Source organism: Chanos chanos, chromosome 9 (genome assembly GCF_902362185.1).
Source record: "Chanos chanos chromosome 9, fChaCha1.1, whole genome shotgun sequence".
NCBI lineage: Eukaryota > Metazoa > Chordata > Actinopteri > Gonorynchiformes > Chanidae > Chanos > Chanos chanos.
This window is the reverse complement of record NC_044503.1, coordinates 10,320,957-10,344,595: the sequence shown is the minus strand read 5'-3', so window position 1 is coordinate 10,344,595 and position 23,639 is coordinate 10,320,957. Positions and strand designations below refer to the sequence as shown.

General features: G+C 40.0%; 2 protein-coding genes across 4 annotated transcripts in view; one reads left to right on the top strand and one right to left on the bottom strand.

Moving 5' to 3' along the window:
* The window catches only part of gripap1 (GRIP1 associated protein 1), a 33,888-nt gene extending 33,636 nt beyond the window's left edge, over positions 1 to 252 (bottom strand). For both annotated transcript variants that reach the window (XM_030784927.1, XM_030784928.1), the window contains exon 1: positions 64 to 252. In XM_030784927.1, the coding sequence (XP_030640787.1) occupies positions 64 to 105 (42 nt within the window). In that variant the 5' untranslated portion in view covers positions 106 to 252. The remainder of the gene's footprint in view (positions 1 to 63) is intronic.
* Positions 253 to 5,659: 5,407 nt separating this feature from the next.
* Positions 5,660 to 18,078, top strand: ptpn18 (protein tyrosine phosphatase non-receptor type 18). 2 transcript variants are annotated; one of them, XM_030784539.1, is made up of 18 exons: positions 5,660 to 5,732; positions 5,863 to 5,964; positions 8,063 to 8,171; positions 8,687 to 8,763; positions 9,136 to 9,231; positions 9,368 to 9,406; positions 9,682 to 9,750; positions 10,271 to 10,330; positions 10,840 to 10,982; positions 11,408 to 11,474; positions 11,640 to 11,717; positions 11,816 to 11,905; positions 12,660 to 12,751; positions 14,226 to 14,548; positions 16,390 to 16,421; positions 16,981 to 17,008; positions 17,358 to 17,447; positions 17,804 to 18,078. In XM_030784539.1, exons 2-18 carry the CDS (start codon positions 5,872 to 5,874, stop codon positions 17,875 to 17,877), a joined length of 1,560 nt encoding a protein of 519 aa, XP_030640399.1. In that variant the 5' UTR covers positions 5,660 to 5,732; positions 5,863 to 5,871; the 3' UTR covers positions 17,878 to 18,078. The 2 variants fall into 2 exon arrangements, with proteins under 2 accessions (XP_030640399.1, XP_030640400.1); XM_030784540.1 differs by lacking the exon at positions 5,660 to 5,732 and having other exon boundaries at positions 5,848 to 5,964.
* The last annotated feature ends 5,561 nt before the right edge of the window (positions 18,079 to 23,639 follow it).

Sequence of the window (23,639 nt, the reverse complement as noted above, 5' to 3'; positions counted from 1 at the left end):
TTATTGAAAGTCATTAATTCTGCTCATGTCACAAGCTACACTGGTAAATAACGGGTCAGGTACCTGCATTCGATGGAACTCCTCCTCTGATAGTGCCTGCGCCATCTTCACTCAAGGAGCTCGGGAACGACTTCACGATTGGTCATCTGTTTATTTCAGAGTCTTGCCCGCTCAGAGGGTGTTTCAAGAGAGTAAAAATGAAACTTTCGTCGTCATTGAGTTCAGCCGTCTGTATGTATTTATCAAACCCACTGTATGGAAAAAATGAGCACTATACAAAGGCACCAGTGTCTCCGACTTTTTGAAGAACGATAATGTGCTCCAAAACAGAGTGTGTAACGGTGGACCTTCCTCACAGGGAAAATATCTGATCACAACCATGAGAGGTTGCACCTGTCCGGTAGGTGGCGTAGCTGTATAATTAGCGTGCCTCGGTCTCGTTAAGGAAGGTCATGCAAACATACAATAAGGGTATACAGTACATAGTTATCTGTTGGTAAGCATGTGCTTAACTGTATGAAACTACTAGAGAAAGTGAATATAAGTGAAAGTAAGACACTGAGTTGCTGACAAACGTATATATGTCGCGGATATACTATTGATATAGCACTGATATACGTATACTGATATTTTCAGTTTTTCAGAGACATTTATGCAGTCCAGTAGGTGGCATACCTTTACAATTAGCACGCAAACATCGCATTAAGAATGGTAACACACACAGACAGCAGGGATTGTTCGCTGCTGATGGTTCAACCATGAAATGGTTCTTAGAAGTACAGTATAGTACAAGGTGAGTCTAAGCAAAAACTAAGACAGCTTTTCTATGTCACACAGATATGATATACTGTTGATATATACTGATACATTCCATTACTATTTAAACAATGTATACAATCAGTGGGGTGTTCCAGAAGGCGGGTATTGTAAAAACTCTGAGTTAGTTAACTCACAGCAAATAGTAAACCTCCTAATAGAAGAGCCCCGTGACTTTGTTTTGCTAGGAGAATGAAGCCAGAGGGCTCTTCTATTAGGAGGCTTACTACTTACTCTGAGTTAACTAACTCTGAGTTTTCACTAAACCTACTTTATGGAACACCCCCCAAAGCAAATACGCTTGGAAGTTTGAGTTGATTAATCACCTAGAATACAGAACAGAAGAGACACACAGCCACTGTCTGGTGCATCTATCACATCATGTCCTACTAGTGTAGCGTTTATGTTAGAATGGGGGTGGTCAAGTAAGTCCTTTGGTGGGACACATATGAAGAGGTCATTCTCTATCTTCTTGAGCCATCTCAACAATGCTGACAGAGCTGATATGCGCCCTAGTCACAAGAAGAGTAAAACAAGTGAACTTCCCGAATTTGCCGGTGACCAATGAGGGGTGGAGGAGTGAGTTACTGCTGTGGGTTACTTTAGTTTTACTCCTAAAAACAGTGAACTCACCATGGATTTATAAAAGTAGATGAGCCATATATTCTATGAAGATATTTCTGTCTTTCTGTGATTTTATGAAAGCACTCTCTCCTCTGTCACATCATTTACTTCTCTTTCAAGTAAATGTATGTAGGGTCCATACATGTATCTCTCTGTGAAACATGGTTAATGATTTTAAGAGGACTGGACATGCTGTTGATTCAGCTGTGCTGGTCTTCCTGTGCTCCAAATAATAATAATAATAATAATAATAATAATAATGTTTATTTAGAGCCCAATATCAATATTTATAGTCTCAAAGGGCTTTACATGGCTATAACAAAGTCAAATCAAAATTATATTATGCATAAGTTCGAGAAAATAGATAAGTCTTTAGTCTCGTTTTAAAGGTATTGAGAGAGTTTGCCTCTCTAACTTCTGTAGGTAAACCATTCCAGAGGAAGGGAGAGCGGTAGGAAAAGGCTCGGTTGCCAGCGGACTTCTTTTTAACTCTTGGAATGACTAATAGTCCAGAATCTTGAGAGCGAAGGGTGCAAGGTGGGTTATAGGGTGTAATTAAGTCAGACAGGTAGGAAGGCGCAAGCCCATGTAAAACTTTATATGTTAATAAGAGGACCTTAAAATCTGCCCTTGCATGAATTGGGAGCCAATGAAGGGAAGCCAGGACAGGTGTAATGTGGTCAAACTTCTTCGTTCTGGTCAGAATTCTAGCAGCAGCATTCTGGACCAGCTGAAGACTATTGGTACTAGAGGCACAATCATCATAAAGCAGGCAGCTATACATACTTATACACGCACACACACACACACACACACACATATGTATAACACTTTGTACATTAAATGTTGTGTAATGAACAAAAAACAACATAACATTTAATTTACAAAGTGTGTGTGTATATAAGTATGTATTGCTGCCTGCTTTATGATGATTGCAACTCTGGGCAGAAAACAGCAAACTATACATTTGAGCAGAGTAATTCGCAAATGGCTCTCTGACTATCATAACTTTTTTTTTTTTCAACATTAAATCTCAATAACCTAGCTTGCTAATGAACACATAAGCTTTGTGAAACCAACATCTACAGGTCTTGTGAAACATTTAGCATAGAACATAGGGGGGGGAAAGTGTACTATTCTCTGTGTTTCGGTTAAATGTAAATAGCCTCAGTTATTTTCTGCCCGAACAAAGAGGCACTAAGCTTTCCACCTCAGGCTCATCTCTGATGTCATGCGGTGTTTATGGCCTTTCTTAGTTACGCTACACAGTGCTGCACACAGGTTAAAAGAGTTCTTCTTTTCAGCTTAATCAGTCACCCTCAGCTTATTTGCTTGCTTATTTGCAAGGCCATCTGGAAGTATGTACTTCAACTGCTGAAACATTTCTGCTGTTTGATGAGCACAGTCTAGTGGTTATTGGCACAGTGCACCCTACTGAGTCAATCATTTGCAGAACGCCTCGCTCAGATAGTTATTTGTGAAGTTTTAAAAAATCAATCGGCAAGTCACCTTTATATATAAATGCATTTAGTTAGACAATCAAAACAAAGCACACCTAGCGAGTTGTGTGAGCTGATGTTTATATCGGTGATGCTGAACATTCTAGGCTCAGATGATGTGCTTCATCTTTCTTTTATAGTCAGCCACAAAATAAAATGCTATCTCATCAAGGGATGAAATGTGAATTCTGGGATGTCCAGTCAGTTACTGAAGTCATAACAGTCACATGGCTGTCCAGATCTTTCCAACTTGGAAAGGTGAGATATGAGTGATATTTAGTGATTTAGCAAAAGATAGAAGCTTCAGTGTGGTATACTCAATATCCACGTTCTCGTGTACAACGGTGAGCATCTGGTTGGTGACAGCTGAAGCCAAGGGCAAACAATACACAAAGCAGAACAGGAAACTGGAGTCTGAGCCCATATCACCAAAGAGACATTCCAGCACTTTCTCTGACCTTATCAGCAGTTTCTGACTTTTTATGACCAAACTCTAAGAGGAGTGAGAATCCAACCTGTGGAGGCAAAGAGGATTTTTCCTCCCTGGGTTGTGACCTCCATGGTGGAAGACAGAGCCTTTTCACTGCCTTGATGAGAGCATATGAGTCTGCGGCATGTTTCCCCGCATTGCATCCAGCCTTCCATCGTCTCAGCCTCAGGCTGATGAGACACAGCGAGGAACCGCACAGACCTAAATTTGCCGGGAATCTTCCACGGCGCTCACTCGAACAGAGGCAGAGTCGGGTTTCAGGTTGACTTAACTTCGTTCATCCGCGGCCTATCTCACACATGTCATTTCTTCAGTCAGGGACATTTTACTCGCCCGTCACGGTTGGCTCTAGACGATGTGCTGAAGCGCTGCTGCTTTAGTTTAATGTGATGTGCAAAGGAGGAAGCGGAGTGAAGCAGAGGTTTGAATGTGTTACAGATAAGACGCCCGATCCAGTAAGACAAGAGAAAAGAAAAAGTGAACTTGCTGACTTATTAACTTGTTATCTGTCAAATCATGTATCGTGTAAAATATACAGAGCCTAGCTAGCATCCGTTAGGCATTCACGTTATTAGTCATATCTTTTCCACACACTCAAGATGGCTGAGCTGCACTTTTATAGGACACAACAGAAGAGAAATGAATGAGAGAGAAAGAGAGAGAGAGAGATCATTAAAAATAAAACTCTCACATCTGTTTATGGTAGAAAACAGCTATCAAATGTTCCACAGAGACTTCCAAATATTTGGATTTTCAAATGGAGTAACATGCAGATTTTTAAGGGAGTAATTATATGCAGTGCCAAAATGAAAGAGCATTCTGCATGTGATAACTAATTACTATGCCCAGAGATCATGCTCTGCTTTCTGTTGGTCACTTGTATGCGTGCCTCTATGTGTTTGTGATACACTCCAGTTGTGGTACATGTGGTATGGGTTTTCTACAGATATCTGCACTGCAGCATAACCATACATGCAAAGAATGTAAGCATTCTCACTGCAATATCATGCATTTAGACTCAACTGTGCATAGAAGAGTAACACAACATGCATTTTAGACTCAACTGTGTGGAAGAGAGTAGTAGGGTAGGAAAGTTTCAAAAAGAGTTATCGCAGCGTCTTTACCGCATACCACAACAATAAACAGCTGTCTATTATAGCAATGAACTTTTAAAGCTGATGCACATTTCACATACACCTGCTTCTCAAAGAACCAGAATTCTTGAAAGTTCTAATGTTTTTCCGGACAATTTCCATTTCCAATTCCAATGGAATTTAGACATCCCTCCTATTATCTTTTGGGTTAGTTTGACCCCATACAATGTTTAACATCTCTAAATAAATGATTTTTTTTTCTGGCTTCAAATTTAATGAATTTTCCTAATTTAATGGGGACAACTGGGTAAACATAACCTTAAGGTGATGATATGTTTTCAATGTCCTGTACACATTTTGTATGCACTGGTGTTCTTTGGGGTCAATTTGACCCCGGGCGGTTCTAGTTCTAGTTGTATAAAACATATGAGACATATCAACATTTTACACACATTTGTTTTGGATGATATTGAGGTCACTATAACATAATATTTGTACTCTTCAAAAAACGTCCCTCTTCTTTAGAGCCAAATTGAAATTGTGTTTGTTTTTCCTGGGGTCAAATTGACCCCAAACATAATACATGTTACTATCCTTGATGACAGAAATGGTTTCTCTTTCCAAATGTTATAAATAACAAAAATCTGTACTTAGAAATAATAAAAAGCCATTAAAACATCAAAATTTTCCAATTTTCGGTCAGTCAGTGAAATTTTATAGTTATTTGCACATTGCTGGGGTCAAACTGACCCCATGAGTAGAAGATGTTCGTAAATTTGAGGATAACAGGAGGGTTTTAAACTGCCTAAAAAATGACAGCTGTATTTCATCTTTAACAGGGGCCTTCGCACCTACATTATCACTGCGAACAATATCGTCCATGGTTTGTCACCTAATCATATTATGTGTTAAGTACAGATATTCACACCTTGATACAAAAAGCCGGCAATATTATAAATTCTTACTGTAACACCCGTGCATTCGATGAGAATGAATTCGCAAGGAAGGAGGATAGTTACTTCTTTGTATTGCTGTATTTTATTAAAAGGATAAACCAGCGGTCGAGGTCCATAAAAGCATATAGGCAATGATAACAGGGCAACCACAAATGACTTCCCTCTACATGTCTGACTCGTCGGACAGCACGAGAAGACGGAAATAACAACAGGCATTATAAGCTAGTAACGTTTTTGCTGAGTCTTAATACAGGTAGGCTGTACATGAGGGCAGTTTGTCGTGTGCCTATTGGTCGGTTGTGTGTCACAAAACTAAACCGAAGTTCTTTTATTTTACTAATAATGTTCTGTGGTCTGTGCTGAAACGTTCCGCGGGCGTTTAGTACTCGAGAATGGAGAACCACCTGCTGAAGTTCATTGAACAAGTTCGTTCTCTGAAGGAGAATGATACTGACACGGACAACACTGTCGTGGCTGAGTATAATGTAAGTGAAATTATTCTGTTTGTTTGTTTGAATAGAGTGTTTAACTTAAATGTTTAACATAGCCTACTTAACGTTTGTGCATGCTATGACCACACGTAATTTGAGACAAGCGGACACCTGATTTAATCTCACGCGGTTACAGAAACGTTGCTTGTAATACCAAAAGAAAGTTGTTTTTGCATTTCATCATATTAGCGCTTACACTGTGGTCTTTATGAGAGGGAAACAAGTCGTGGAGTCGCACTGGATGCATAATCGTATGGAATACTCCCTGGAAATGGTTTTGCATACTGTCACAGTCAACAGTTATCTGTGATGTGTTGAAGCCACTATGTGTAATATAACTTCCTGAGAGTCTTACAACAGATCAATTGCAAATTCATTTCCTAACAGTTTGATTTTCATATACCTTCTCTACTGTTTTGTTCGCCCCTTTTTCATTTTATTGAACAGCGTTGTGTTCCATATGACGTCATGACTGAAACGTTCTGAAGAAACATTTTGGGTCATCTGACCAAAGTTTTGTTATGACATTAAACCGAGCTTGTTGCTGAATTTTACAGAAGTCTGTTAGAGCTGTTCACATATGCACACAAGTGAAAGTGAGTAGGGTGTTTAACGTTCTTCCTTATTTAGCTTCCAAAGTCCCAAAGCCAGTCACTTATTAACATCAGGTAACATTTACACCCACCGCGGCATATTCTTGGCACACAGGATGAGACGCTGCAGATCCAGTTGATTTTTTTCCCCATCTAGTTGTTGCAGTCTTGATATTTAACATTTGTACTTTTGCATTGCCAGTGAGAAACACGCAGAATTATATGAAACACATAACAAGAACTATTAAATAGAGAGGCTGAATGTGTTTTATTTGACTTAGACATATTAAACACAACTGACAGCTGCAGAGTTTATAAAATGATAAACCTACAGGCAACACACTGACAACCCAGTTCTTAATTTTACAATAAACTTGTGACAGATTAAGCCCAGTCCACTCATTGGTCATACAGAACACAAAATAGAGCTCTTGTAGTAATGAGAAAATGCACAAAATTAACTGAATCTTTTACCACTTCTGAGCCTTTCTCTCTCCACTCTACTCTGACTCTTGAAAACTAATGAGTGGAAGTGGTACTGTGCATTTGTAAGCTTTCTCTTATATGGAAGTAAGATTTTGTGGTTTCCAGTATGACATTTAGGTACAGTTTGCAGAATCGAGCTGTTTTTCTTGTTTATTTATATATTTGTTTATTTATTTTCAAGCAAGCGTTTTCCATTTGACGTTGTGATAGACAAGCTGCTAATACAGTCCCGTCTGACTTGCGGTAACCTATGAAAACTGTAGGCTATTCTCAACACATGAGTATTCTTTTTAAAAATGTAAATTACTTTTTTGAACTTCAAAATAGTTTCAGAGGTTACGTGTTCCCTATTGAAGAGCAGTAAACATGAGCTGAGAACCAGTAAACAGTACCACAAGTGTGCAGTTTACAGCAAGTACTGCTTTTGACACATTATCTGAACACTAAAACTTTAAATATGAAGGTCCCGCTGACAGGAAATGTAGAAAAGTTACTTTCAGTACCTACACAGTGTTTTACTATTTCGTCAGGCTTTAATTACAAAGTACAGGAAGTGCAATAACCAGCATATGGAACATTTGTGTAATTTACAGGACTGTACCGACATGATTTCTGTTCCACACGCAAGGTTCCTCTGTGTACGCTCTAAACCAACAATTCTCATGCTCTAAACCAGTCCTCAGGGCCCCCTGTCCTGTCTTTGTTTTAACTCAGGACTGACACACCTGATTTCACTGATCAATTAATCATCAAGCCCTTGATCAGCTCAGTTAACTGTGGTAACGAAGAGTTAAAACAAAGATGTGCAGTACAGGACAGGGGGCCCTCAGGACTGGAGTTGAGAATCACTGTGTTTTAGAGAGACAGGCACCCTCATGTGGACCTACTCAGTATCTATTATCAGGCATTTAGGATTTTGCTGTTGAACCGACACGCATGGACTGAATGTCGAGAATGTAGCGCTCCTCTAAACTCAATAATGTGTTATTTATCTTGTTGATTTGTTTTTATAGAGGATACGACAGCAGATCCCCATCATGAAACAGACCCTTGGTCTCACTAATGAGGCTGGTGGACTTAAAGAAAATGTGAAAAAGAACCGTTACAAGGACATACTGCCCTGTGCGTAGAATGATCATACATATTTTATAAGAGAAGTGGTCTGGTTATGTTTTTGTTGGATTCGTTTGTGACTGACAATGGAGAAGTGGACTGACCTCTTATTTAAGCTCTGAATGTAAAAATCGTAACTCATACTGATATATATTAATATACAGGATACTTTATAAGTGTTATTCTAAGCCTTGAAACTTGAAACTAAGCCTTGTCTTCTCACTTTTTTTTTTTTTTTTTTTTTTTACATATGTGAGGAGTAGTTAAACCGTGTTTAACACGTGCTCTAAACTCTGTAAGGTCTACAGTAACTTGTTAACCACATTAGCTGTTCCTGTACAGCACTGTTTAAGTGTCCCCATGGTTCTTATGTCTGCTGCAAGTCAATCAAGTTGCAAACATAGGGAATATCTGGTAACGTGTGTAGCAAATTTGTGGTTAGTTCTGCTTTGCTCACATGACATGATTGGATGTAGGAATACAAAAGTCTAATAAAGTGACTTCCTGCATCCCTTCAACTTTAGATGACCAGTCCCGTGTGCCCCTGACCCTTACCCTAGGTGAAAATGAATCTGACTATATCAACGCCAGTTTCATAAAGGTACTGTTTTATAGCACTTCTGTTTTGATTAATAGCATTACGCTTCATGCACACTCTGTTTGTATAAGTAATGTCTATGACTTTTTTGAAGTTAGTTGGTAAAAAATTCCTTAAATGCTATGAAGTTTGTAAACTTACCGTGTGTTCTGACATAACATGTGTAATGCTCATTCACACCAACTTGTAAGATGTGGAAACATCTATGTCACAAACCGTGACCTAAAATACTTCTGTATGTATTGTATATCCCTCATTTTGGTGATCTTATAGTTATGCCATTGAATAAAACCTCTAACTGTCAAGTGGAAATTTACAGATCCATCAGAGTGAAAAGAGACATGCAATAAATGCATTTTCTCATTTGTCCACTAGGGGGCTACAGAGAACAGGACGTACATAGCCACACAGGGACCTTTAAGTAACACTGTGGTAGATTTCTGGCGAATGATTTGGGAGTATGACGTGAAGGTACTTTCATTCTGTGTTTTGTTAAACTCAAGGTAGTAAGTTTTTTAACATAATAAACGTAATTAACGTCATATTTGAAAATAGTGCTCCAAATATTATGCATATTTCATGTAATCTCATTTCCTCTGTCTTTCAGGTCATTGTCATGGCTTGTAGAGAGTTCGAAATGGGAAAGGTACTCTTTTACCTTCACTGACTACATTCCCATACTGTTCAGTCTTGTCTGGTGCTATTTTACCATGTAATTTCAGTCATTGCATGACACCTGTGTTTGTTGTAAACTAGATCTGTGATTCCTTTTTAGGCATCTTTTACACACACATCTAGGTCCTAAAATAACACACAAGAATGTTACGAAGTATTAGAATTTCACAGTGTGTGGCTAACCCATTTTCTTTGTTTTCTTCCACTCTTTTGTTTTGCTTTTTTCTTTCAAAAATACACAATAAGAAAAAATGTGAATGCTACTGGGCACCCGAGAACGAGACAGCCACATATGGTCCCTTCGTAGTATCACACGTAAGTCTGTGTAAATGCACTCATACAGAAATATGTGTTGTCATGCTCTCCGGCAAGTGACCCCCCCCCCCACCCCCCCCCACCCCCCCACCCCCGCTGATATGTGGTGCATGCAAGTTTTTGTTGCAGCGCTTCTCAAATATTGTGTGTTCAGCTCACGAAGGCTCCGATGGACATCTCAACCACAGTCACATGTCATGACGCGTTTCGCTTTCTTTCTGTCGGAGCGAAAGCCCATTTACTCAGCGTTGTAGAACGTTTGTCTGGTCTTGCGATGATCTGTATCCTAAACCTGTTACCTTGATTTTGCCTCTGTGTCTATGTCCGTCAGTGTTATTCATAATAATGAACTGATTCCAGCACTTTGTTTTCAAGTCTTTACATAATGCAAGAGATTTTGATATCTTTAGACTTTGCTTGCCACCTGTTAATATCGTTTGCACGGGGTTGCTTGCTTATTGTAATGTAAGAGGAATTATGGTTCCAGAAATTTCCCCCTAACTTCTGGCTGTTTTGACAGCTTACTGAATCAAATGATGAGGAAGTAATAGTGAGAACCCTCATTGTGAGATTGCACGATGTAAGTATGTCACATTCCCTCTCTGTTTAAATTCTACTGAAGTGTTGGCTACCAATCAAAGAATATTTACTCTGAAGTGTTAGTTGGATGTTGAAAAACTATCTTTTTTTTTTTTTGCCCTGTCTGGATGATAATAGGATCAGGAATATAGAGCACAGAATCGTTCCGTAATTTGTTCGATTACAAAATGATCTTAGAATTTGCTTTTCTCGTGCCAGAAATTTCAGCTGTCAAAAACATAGCTTCTAGTCACTAAGCAGCTCCATCTCTCAGAACGTTTTGGAATATTTAGGGTGACTGCTTTTCTCCAGTGGAAAAAAAACAGTCACAATGCTTAGGACTAATCACTGAGCTCATAATCCGAGCGTAGGAGGTTTACTGTTTGTGAATTCATTTCAGTCAAATGCATGCATTTCTGAGGGGAAAGGACAACACATCTCTCTAGTACATGTTATCCAATGTTAATCATTCCCAAGGTAAACCGAGCTTATTTTGTATGCGTCCACCAGGAAAGCCGCACCGTGTCCCAGTTCCAATACATGGCTTGGCCCGATCACGGAATTCCGTACAAACCCGACGGCATTTTGGGAATGATGGAGAAAGTCCGTGTCGCCCAGGGCAGCAACTCGGCTCCGACAGTCATCCACTGCAGGTCTGGCGACATCCCACTCTCACAGACGCAGTCTCATTGTCTCATTGCCCATCTCTGCCATCACTCTCTCCCTTTCCAGCCTTTCGATCCTCTGACAAATGACCCATCTGCCTATGAAAATTCATCAGTGTATATAATACCATGTTGTTCAGCATGAGGCCTGCGTGTACTTCCTAAGCTCCATGCATTTTAATGACTCCATTTGAATGAGGTGACACATGTTAAATATTCAGCACCTGATGTGGGATTGAGCCACCAGTTAACTCTCTGACTTTTGCGCAAAATCTCTCAGTATTCTCCTTCCTATAATGTATACAAATTTTGTCTTGATGTGTGTGTGTGTGTGTGTGTGTGTGTGTGTGTGTGTGTGTGTGTGCTTGTATGTGTGTGCGTGCGTGCGCGTGCGCTATCCTCTTGCTTTACAGTGCTGGCTGCGGCAGAACTGGAGTGATTTGTGTTATTGACTATGTTCACGATCTCCTGCTGGCAAAGGTACTTTATCTAAGATCACCATAGTTACGCTGACATATTTCATTATTGTGTCGTACCAACACCATACATTATTTATAACAACAACATGATGAGAATGTTAGCTGTATTGCCCTGATATGAAGATAGACGTGGCTTGCATGTCTTACATATATTTCTGTTCTCCAGAAAATCAATGGAGATTTCAGAATAATGGACATTGTTCTGGAGCTCAGAAGGCAAAGACCATCTGTTGTTCAAACTAAGGTGTTATTTTATTGCATACTTATTTACAACAGCATTTCTTCCACACGTTGGCTATATTCATCCCAAAAAACTAAAATGTGTGTCCTTTTTCTTTTTAGGAGCAGTACATATTTGCCTTTCATACTGTGGCTCTGATGTTTAAGCAGGCCTTGCAGAATACACCAAACCATTCCAATAATCTCACTAAGGTAAAAAAAAAGTTACTAAGAGGAAATGATTTCCTCAGCATTGTAACTGTCCTATGTGATTTGCTTGTTACATGTGTTCTGTAGACACACTCACTAGTGTAATGACACTAGTGGATATATGTATGACTTCCAAAATGCATTTAAAGCATGACACGTGAGGAAAACAAACCTCTGGCACTGATACACTACACATTTCTGCTTTTGTTTCTGCGATTACAATTATCAACAACTAGAGGGCACTCTGAGACACTGATGTTCCTGACGCAGGTGATGAAATTCGAACTTTGAAAGAAATTCCCTTTGAATATCAATTCGTTTTAAGAATAAATCAAAATGACTGATAAATGATACATAATATATTAAATAATGTATAAATAAATATCTAAAAAAAAAATTTCCTGCCACTTTATGGTTTCTTTGGCAACGTTTTTTTTTTCTCGGTTGCCGCTTTGTGTTTAATATATATGAATTTACATCATTTTCCACTAGACACAACCAATGCACTGAACGTTTTTTGGGGGTGTTTTTTTTTTGGTCTAGAGAATATTTTACTTCCTCAGCATATTGTACAGTGAGAAAAAAAAGTCCAGCAGGAAACATTTGTTCTTTGTGCTTCCTCTATGCAAATCATAGTGCTAACTGATCGACTGTTTCAGATATTGTCGGAGACTTGCTCAACTGCAGTTGGTGCACGCTGTATCTTCTAGCCTTTCATTCCGTATCTTTCATGTAGTTTGTCATTAAATCCTCACAGCACACCTCATCTCTGTATGATAATGTGGTAACACCAAAGCCAAGGTTGAGGTTTACTCCATCTGACAGTGTCAGTGCATCTGCAGCAGTAAGGTAAGAGAAAATCTTTTTCTTTTTCATTTTTTTTGTTTTTTGTCTGATTTGTAGTTGTCGTGTTCAGAAACATCTCTAAATAAAACCGCAGTAAGGCTGCATACCTGTGGCCAAATTGAAATTGAAATACTTGTGCATCTGTGAACCAATATACATTTCAATATAAACAAACTGGAAGAAGAGATTCTCGCTTCTATAAATGGCTGTTTGAATAACTGTAAGGAAAAGACTGAGACTTCCTGTTTTGCATCACTCCATACACTCGCAATTATCAGTTTCAGACGGTTTAAGTAAAGGTCCCCCCCGTGTGAAGTATTGCCCATTAGTATTGCACAGAGGTCAAACCTAGGGTGAGGCTGACTTTCGGATTAGACTAATGGGTGTCGCCAAGGGTTTGATACTGGTTTTGGTCAGAGCTTTCGCTCTGCTGAACGTTAGCGTATGCTGTCTTGTTTACATTGTTTGAGACTTGCAGAAAAGCAGCTCTCTCCGTTACGAAGAGATTGTCGTGGGACTACGTTCTATTCAGTCTTGAATTTTGTAAAATGTTAAGAGGTTTGTTTTTTGTTCTGCACTATGATTGGCCTGTCAAGACACGTAATTCCAATTGTCAAAGAATGTGAAGAAAGTCACAAGTAATCAATTGTTAATGAGAGAGCAAATGTTTACTGAGATGCTGTCAACCACATATTATATTAAGCTGTCATTTGTTGACTGCTCCTAAATTCCACATGAATTAATGTTTTTGAAAAAACGAGAGGGTAGATACTGTTTGTAATGTAGTGTCACACAGTAGAAATGGGACCCTATGTACATTATCAAGAAAAGGAGGATATTTTGTAATGTGGTTGTACGAGTGAGTGAGGAGTATTTCATAACGTATGTTCTTTTTTCATTTCAACATCCTTTAGTAAGAATTTTATGCTAAAAGGAAACGATCTTAGTCACTTAGTCAATTTCAAAATGTCATACGCTACCTGCAGTCAATGAATTGCTAAAGAACGACTCTCTAAATTCAGGTCAGAGGAGTGTTAAAAACTCAGCAACATGTGTCTTGGCATAACAGGAATTTTTTTCATACAAGTTTCAAAGTGGGAAATAGAATAATATTTACATAGTCGATGCATTATTCTCTATGGGAACATTGTGTAACGTTGTGTAACTAGGTGTTACCTCTGAACAGAGGCCATTCTGAGTTGTTATTATGTAAATGTGGACTGTAAGCATATGAGGCAAAGTGGAAGAAATAGCAGGAAAATGGAAAGATCGTGACTGTAAAAGCAGACAGTAAGGAGAAGTGATACTACCCCAGATGGCATCTGACTCTATGATAACACCATCTGTTTTGCTTGTACTGGGCCACATTTATTGGTCCTCGGATGCATATTCACAGTGTACTCATAATAATGATAATAATGATAATCATAACCGCTGCCTCCTGCCTGTTTTTTTTTTTTTGTTTTTTTTTTCACAGCAAGCCAATTCTTCAGCCCAGAACCTCTTACCCTCCGCCTCGGAAGATGAACGACACCTATGCTGTTGTCAACAAACTCAAACCGCCACCGTCTTCCATGACTCCCTGCCCCCCAGACACCGTCCATCTCTATGACAACACTAACCTGGGTGGGCAGAAGTCTCCAGCCACAGCTCTTTATAGCGCGGTCAAACCAAAGAGCCGGGCTGTTGGCAACCCGCCACCAATGACCAATCCTATCTATGAAACAGCAGTGGCAACCAATCAGAGAGCGGCAGAGGCCTCTGAGGGGGTGGGGCACAGCGGCTACGGGCTGTTACCAGGTGAAGAACTTTTTGATACTGTGCAAATCCTATATGCGGTCAAAATTGTCCTGAAGTAGTATTGTTTTACTCAGTAAGGAAAAAAAATTGAAATGTCTTTAAAACAGGACTCGACAACATGAGCAGGATGTATTGAGTTATGTGTTGAGCTGACACTGAAAGAATGCGCTGACATTGAAAGGAACGCTGTCTGCTTGTGACAAAACCACAATAATGTGTTTTCACCCTGTCATTGTGAAAACTGTGAGCTGGGCACAGTCTATTTTTAGTCATAAAGTGTCATAAAACCATTGACCCATAAACTTGAGGTACTGGAAACTAGTGCAGTCCTTTTGTCTACTTCTCCATTTAGCCGTTCCTATCACATGAAATATCCTCACCATATCACAGGCTTTGCTGAACTCTCATGTTTCTTCATTTTTAATGATTGGCTCTGTTAATAAATAACAACTTCTGATGCCCTATGATCTGACAACATCAAATCCTACCATCAGAGGTTTTTTTTATATATGTATTTTTCAAAACCAATACGCTAGCAATCCCTCCTCTAGCGACGGTGTTACCATGAGAAAATTGGTCATCGGGAAATAGTTTAGATCTGAGGCTTAAGGTTAAGAAGTATGACCTCTTGTTCAATCACAGTTTTAAAAATGGATGTTTTGCTTTGCGTAATAACCTTTCTTTCACTTCGTAATAGATTTTCATCCTTTTCATTGTATTAAGCAGAGATGCGCCCAAATCCATCAAAAAGTAGCTTGTTACCAACAGTGACGGAATTTAGGTATGGGCCACGCGAGCAGCAGCCCAGGTTGGCGTCTTCCCGGGGGCGGCACGGCGCCCACACAAAAAAAAAATTCGGAATAGTGACATTTGCTTGATCGTCTTTCTGTCGCACATCAACGATATCATGTCACCGTGTGGGTCAATTAACCTTGTCCGGGCGGGGCGCCCTGATTCTAGTTTGTGAGCTGAAGGGAGAGTTCGCCCAGGGTGCCGTACAAGCTAGAGCCTCCGCTGCTGGTTACAAATTACAAATACTTGCTCATCAAATGTATCAAAATTAAATACAAAATATTGGTGTGAGAAAATGTATGTAATTAAAATACGAGTAATTTGTAATTTGAAAATACATACAAAATGATCTGTAACACTATTTTAGGCATTTAGCAGATTCCTTTTTTCAGGAGCGATTTACAATAAGTGCAACAGTAGAGTAAGCTAATTTCCTAGTTCTCTAACTTTACAAACAGTCATTTGAAGAAGTGCAAGAGACAGTGAACAGTGCCATTACAGCAGAGTAAGATACAACACATTTAGTATAAGGAACAAAAGTAGCTAGCCTGCTTTATCGCTATTGAAGTCTTCCATATATGACTAACCACGAGATGCCACTGGCAGTTTGCACCAAGCACCAAAGAAGCTTCTTTCCCTGGGTTACTTGTCATGAGGAAAACAACAATTCACAACAAACTCGCTGGACCCAACAGGATGTGTCATGTGACTTACTTGCAACTAACCAAAGACTGTGATAGGCTATATATGGTAGTACTATGGGAAGCCTGTTGGTGAAAGTTCTTGTCTTATTTGAGAACAAAATTACATACTTGATGAAGTATTTTGAGTATTTTAAATACACAAAATACAATCTCTCAAAGTATTTTGTGACAAATTACTTCTGATTATTTTTTGTCCAGCAAAATACAAATTACAAAATACTCCAAAGTAATTAAATATGTATTTTAAATACATTTAATTGAAATACTGCCCATCTCTGGTATTGGGTAAGAAAACTGCTTCAGGGTTCCCTTTAACTTCGCTTATGATCCTTTTTTTTCTCACAGGAGATTTCAGATCAAACAACAGAGATTCACAGGTATTACAGAACACACCTCTGTATATCAACCAGCAGTTTATAACATACAGACTCTAACTCTAATTAAATTTCAAAATTGCCAAATATATTTTTCCGTTAACCAAGAGCATTGTCAGTGTCTGTAACGTCTGTGTATATGTATTTTGTCTGCTACACTCACACTTTAATAGTTCTTTTTGTAGTGTTTACAGAGTCACAGAATTGTGGTTTTATTAGTATCACAGATCTTAGTGTGCCTTCCTGTGGAAGGAAGTTTAAAGTGATTTACCTGTAAAACCAGTGACAAACACCATGTATTACACGTACTAGTGAAACATAAAATGCAATGCAATCTGCATTTGTACTTTGCAAAAATTGATATAGAAAATTTCTGTGGAAACTACAGTGTCATAGTGAAATGTAGGGCACATAGGAGCTTGCACTGAAGTATTTCTGTCAATGTGTGTGTGTGTGTGTGTGTGTGTGTGTTTTCTTTTGTACCAGTGAATATGTTAGTGAGGCATGTGAGTCTAAGTGGGTCTGTGTGTATTCTAATGCCAGACTGTTTTGTCTCACACAGCTGTTTTCTCCTGCAACAAGAATGCCCTGTAAGTGCTTCATTATAAGTCATACATCTCAGAATATCTTCGTATATATTTTACATGTATATATCTACATAGAAATGACAAATACTGAAGGACTTTCCACTTATTTTTTTTTCCCCCTCAAATGTCGCCGGGACAATTTGGTTTCAGAGATGACACGAGTAAGATGCATGGCAGAGTGTAGTCTTTGTTGAAGCGCTAGAGGAGTTTTGTCCCTTGGTGGCTCCTTATCAGCCAAACGGGTGTAAAGTGGTGATAAACCCTAAACAGGAAGAACAGGGCTAGGTGAGATTCTTTCTGTGAAATGTTTTTTTTTTTTTGTCACTCTAACTTTCCTGTGTTTCTCTCACAGCTGAAAGTAACTCCTCAGCAGACGACGATTACGAGTATGTCTCGAGTCCCCTTAAAGACAGCAGTGGTTACTGTCCCCCCGGCAGCCTGGGTGAGCCTCCCCAGCCTTCTTTTAAACTGGTTCATTGATATAATGCTGGGGTTTTTATTTGGTAACTTGTGTGTGTGTGTGTGTGTATGGAGAAGTTACAGAGATCATTTAAGATGATTCATGTGTTTATGTGACGATGAAAGTTACTCACGATGGTTTCACTGAGGTTACTTTTCCCTTGTCTGTAAGAAATGTGTGAGAGGCTTGCAGTGAGCTGTTTTTAATGTGTGCTTGTTCAAGTGTGCTTTCAAAAATCACAAAGAGTAATCTTCCACAGGAAGATCTAGACTTACATCCTTTAAACTGAGGATGAGTAGGAGGTTGTTTCAGTGGCTTTCTTCTAATTGGCCTTGCAGGATTTAACTGCCGAATAAAGAAACCCAGAGGACCTCGGGATCCTCCAGCAGAATGGAGTCGAGCAGAGTGGTGAAGAAGGGCTGAGATCACGCTCGTTTTTTTTTTGTTTTGTTTTTTTTTTTTTTAACTCGTTTCCTCAAAATTTCACATATTGAGTGAAGGGAAGTGAGAGTTCTGAAGGCTTCTCTTTTTCTTTTTTTTTAATTTTTAGTTACATCTACATTTGTCTCCTCGTTTCGATGAAGATATTTTTTCTTCATAGCTTGTTGTACACGTCCCTATGTATCTTCAGCTTGATTTTATTTCTTTACAACTGATTGTAATGTTGTTTTATTTATTTCAATGTATATAAATTCTGTGACCACGAATAAAGAATGTGATAATTTAATTGCATCATCATAGACTGTATACAGTCATATGTGCTCATACTTGTCTATAATATAATAGATATATTTCTTACATATGACAGTTTGTTAAAAACAAAAGTCATGCAGTGTAAAAGTGTTGCAGGAGAATTGATGTGTCACTAGATGGCACTGTTGAGATTTATTCTCTCAGCCTGCCAGTCATGGAAGAAGTAGCATTTTTAGGTCGATCGAGGAGCAGATCCCCCCACTACAAACCCAACCTTAATCAATATTGGAGAAAAAGCAGATCTGATGGCAGATCAGTACAAAAGGGCAACTCCTACCTAGTTCCAGCCTGCCTACACACATTGTGTAACGAAACATGTAAATTAAGCCATTAGAGAATATCCATGGTATGGTTGTCCTGAAAACAAACATTTCGGTTTCAATCTTGTTTTTTCTTTTTTTTTTTTTGACATATAATAATGCAAAAATATGTATTTTATGTAAAACTCAGTCGGAAACATACATCTGTAATTGTGACAATGATATTATTAGTCTTATAGAAAAAATGCTGCAGAACTGTAAGAAGGTACTTTAAGCGGACTGTTATTTTCTGGAAATCACAGCTATGAATGTTGAACTCCTACTGTTTTTTTATGTGGGTGTATTATATTTCAGTCATGGAAATCAATGGTAATCCTAGTTCATTCCCACTGAATAGAACACACGACTGTCTTTCACATACATCTAGTGCCACATAGTCATGATCAGTCTCTGCGGTTTTGAGGGCAAGCTATCTTTAACACAACCCTATCTGATTTATGGTGGTTAAAAGATTGGTTGATATACTCGACTGCCTCACAAAACATTTTATAAGGTCAAATGTGCGGAAAATGCAATTAGCGTGAACATATTTGAGTGTTTCAGTCGAATCATATAATCTCTACTGTCACAACAAACCAACAGCATTTGCATAATAGCTTTACAATCATGAGGGATTCTCTGTCATTACCGCTGTATATATTGTGATGTGATAGTTAGGCACTATACATCAGTTGGAAATAATTACATTACTGAACTGTGAGGTAAGGAAAAAAAAAAATGCAAATGTGGAACTTGGCAATGAAACACTGTCATTATACCAAATAGTCATTCTGCATATGTCTTGGGCCTTTTTGGGGTTTCTCTCAGGAGATGAAGTGGGTTTTTTTTTTTCTCTCTCTAGTTCTTTTTTTCCCCCTTTCATACCATGAAATTGTGAGCACAGCTCTGGACACATTTTCCCATCTCCCCCCGTGACTGTTTTGGGAGCTGTCCATGGGAGAAAGTGAGACAGAGAGAGGGAGGGAGGGAGAGAGAGAGAGAGAGAGAGAGAGAATTAGGGGTGGGGAAAAAAGAAGTGGGTATACATGCAGGGGTTCGGCTAATGACCACTCCATTTTCTGGCAGCGCCTGTGGGATATGAAAGCTCGGAGTCCTCTGGGTGGCTAATCCCATTCAGCAGATGCTAATGTGAAACCAGAATCTAATGACCTTCTGCCATGGCTTTTCAACCTAAGCCCAGGGCAATCTTACAGCAGCCCTTCACCCATCCTCATGCTTCAACAGTCTTATGCCGCCCACGCAAACACACACGCACAAACACACACACACACACACACACAGGTCAAGAGAGGAGAGCTCATGATAGCTGTTCTTATGCTAAAATCCTTGAAGAGCATAAACAATTTACTCGGTTTTGAGTGTTGATAATAAGCTACTTTTTTTTTTTTTCTCTCATGTTCAAGAACCTCATTAACCACATCACATTAGTCACATCGCGAAGTCACGATGATGAATAACAGCTGAACCTATGAATAATCAAAAACACACAGCATCTATGTACAACACGAACTGCTGTTGAACTTAGAACAAGAAAAGATCTTATTTCCAAAGTTTACCTTAATCAATTCAATTTATATGTAATTCGCTAACAGCAGTTATGATACCGGGTTGAGAGGAGTATATCCACAGTGGACTGCTCACACTGAAAGTTAAAATGGATTTTTGAAATGACAGTAAAGGAGAACAATATGGGAGCTGTTAACTGTACTATCTTGAGAGGACGTGATTACGCAACTACCAGTTCAGTAATCAAGGTGTGAATGTGATATAAAAAAAAAAAGCCTTTAGTTTGTCCATCTGTGTGTCATTCAGGGACTCCTTCTAAGTAATTTGACTGGGAGCAACAGTACTTCATTAGTGCGAGCACTGACAGTATAAAGACACAAAGCTTTCCATTCGGATGAGAAGCCAAAGATTCAACCATGTCCTGAGGCTAGTTTGGATACAGGAGACAAGAGAGGTCTATGTTTGGCTGAACACATGGATATTGATCCTCACCCGTCACCTCATTTCCCATCTGTGTGAGTGAAGACATTGTTACTCACAACTACGAACTGCAGACTTCTTAGAGACCTTTTTAGTTTATCTGATTTAAACACAGGAGGTGATAACGCAGTTGTTACTTGAGGAAAATGTTACAGTTAACCCACATACACTTGGCTTTGTCTTTGTTGCGCGGGCTTGTTAAAGAACTGCGTTTACTGAAGTGCTTGAAATTTGAAAATGCATTTACAGACAGGTCTTTAGCCTCAGTATTCTGGGAAAGAATGCTTTAAAAATGAGAAATGTATGGATTTCTCAAATATGGGTTTTCATTCTCTCATTTCTCAGGATATTGAGTCCAGGTTCTCCTTGCATGCATCCATATGGGTATGTGTACATGACTCTGTGTGTGTGTGTGTGTGTGTGTGTGTGCGCGCGCGTGTGTGCGTGCATGTGTGTGTGTGTGTGTGTGTGTGTGTGTGTGGGTGGGTGTGTGTGTGCGTGTGTGTGTGCGTGCGCGCGCGCGCGTGTGTGTGTGTGTGTGTGTGTATGTGTGTGTGTGTGTGTGTGTGTGTGTGTGTGTGTGTGTATGTGTGTGTGTGTGTGTGTGTGTGTGTGTGTGTGTGCACTGAGGTAGTGCACAGTATGCGGGAGAAGGAGGGGAGCTGCTGTGAGGTTTTTGATGAGCTCTTCTGGCTTCAGATTAGAGAGGGCTGTTTTAGGGGTGCATTTTTCCAGAATGGCTTCCAGGGATGAACAAGAAAGAGAGTGAGCGAGAGAGAGAGAGAGAGAGAGAGAGAGAGAGAGAGAGAGAGGGTGTGTGTGTGAGAGAGAGGGAAAGAGAGAGAGACAGAGGGAGAGAGAGAGAGGGACAGAGAGAAACAGATTAAGGGGCGAGGTTGCAGAGGATGATATTTGCTTGCTGAAAGTAAGACAGAGAAGAGGAGGAAACTGGTTTCAATTAAGATCCTGGCAGGGTTTAGAGACTAGTAGTTTGAATCTGCTGAATGGAAGCAACAGTTCAGTAAGTGTAATAAAATCCATATAATGAAGTGACACAGGGAGGTTTGACATACTGTCAGACCTGCATAATGCCTGCCATGACAGTGTTTTTTTTGGGGGGGGGGGCTTTGACGTACACAAGATCAGCGCTCACATATGTTGCTCTGCTTTGAAGAATTTTGAACTAAAAATAACCCTTCATTATTAAGTTGAAGAATGCAGCTCCAGCGCCCTAGGCTCCCCCTGTTTAATTATGTATGCTTTTGTCTTAATTGCTTTGTCAGATTTCTCTAACAGGTCCTCCTTTACTCATTGAATAGCTCTCTTAGTTGTTTTCAACAAAGCTCTTTATTTACCCCTGGCTGATGTTTTTTTTTTTTTTTTTTTTAAAGCTGGAAATCTGTTAATGTTCACAATAATCCCGAAAATGTTGCTCAGTAACTGAAAACCTGCTCGACTGTGGTGCTCGAGTCTCTGACGGATCTCCCTCAGAGCACTGAAGTGTGGGTACTTTGGAGTTGGAGTTATGGTTATGGCATAAGATGCTGAGAAGCGCGGGCTGGACCTGTGGTTAACTGCAGATTATACTCCCCTAGGGACTTATAGCTGCACACTGTGTAGACTACCCCTCCTTTTTCTTTTTCTCTCTCTCTCCACCCATCCCCCCCCCCCCACCCCCCGCCCCCCATCTCTTCCTCTCTCATTCTCTCCTACCACAGGGCTGAGCTCAGCAGGAGCAGCAGAAGCAGGGGGATGGCATAGGGAGTTGGATGCGAGGAGGAGGGTTGCGTGGCACAGGCCCTGCCGAAAACCCACTCCAAGTCTGGGTGTTGGCTGAGCTAGTGGAAGGGAGACCACAGGCATGCATGAAGGGTGGATTGCAAGTGGAGAGCTCTGTGTGTATATCAGAACTCAACAGCTGCTCCACACTCCATACTCCATCCAGGCCCACTGATCCACAGTACAGGACCCTGGGTGATCCAATACTGGACAAACAGGCAATACATCATTCTGTCTGGTGCCACGCTCCTGCTACCCAGTGCCAGTTGTTGTGTATCTCTGTCGACTGTTTAGACCAGGTGTGCTGGGAGAGTGGAGGGGCGTTAAGTACCGTTCACATGGAAGAACTGAGACAAAAGTGCGGTGGGGTTTGTCACAAGTACTGCCGTTCAACTAACAAAACCTCTCACGTAGGTGTGCTGTGGTCCGGTTCGTGCGGGCTGGAGTCCTGCCGCTTGTTGACCTCACCACAAAAATCACAGACCGACCTCTACTTGCAAAACAGGCGTGTACATCACCCATCCAATCAGAGACAACGTAGCAGTCGGTGGAAACAAAATGCAATAGATAGGACATACGGACTGAATGGCCTAGGCGGTGCTCTCCTGCTTTAAAGATGCAGCGCGCGTGTGTATGTTGCACATTACTGAAGAGATCTTCTGAGAGTTTTTCTCCGTGCTCTAGCTGAGCAGCAGCGCTCAGCGTGTGTTGTTATTGAAATGTATGCCGTCCCATTACCCAGCTTCAGCGGAGAGAGAGGTGCTGGAACCTGGCACAAATAACTCAAAATGCCCCCCCCCCTCCCCCGCCTCCTCCCAACGCACACAGAGTTGCCAAAAACAGACATCTGTAGCCATCCTCAGCAACAGGAGCGCAAACAACTCAATTACCCCCCCCCCCCTCCCACACACACACACACACACACACACACACACACACACACACTTGACCCTTGTTTACACATGTGTCATTATAAGAGAACCAGTGTTCTTGGATTTTTTTTTTTTCTAAAAGAATCATAAATAGTGATTCTTGGATTTGAACTCTTTGTTTACAATTTGAGGGGAAAAAAAAAAACAGTACACGTATCTATTTGTGATCTTGTTTGTTTGATCATACCCGTATTTATAATGTTGTTACTGATGGAATCGATAAGCAGAGCGGATTTTGCTGACATTGTATATACACAGGCACTTAGGTGAGAGTGTTTTCTGCTCTGTCAGTCTGCGTTGTCTCTCAGGCAGACTTACAGACCCATTCTGTCCGCCGCATGGAGGGATTTAATGAACGTAGATGACGGATCATTGCTCTACATTTCACATGGAATTATTTTCCA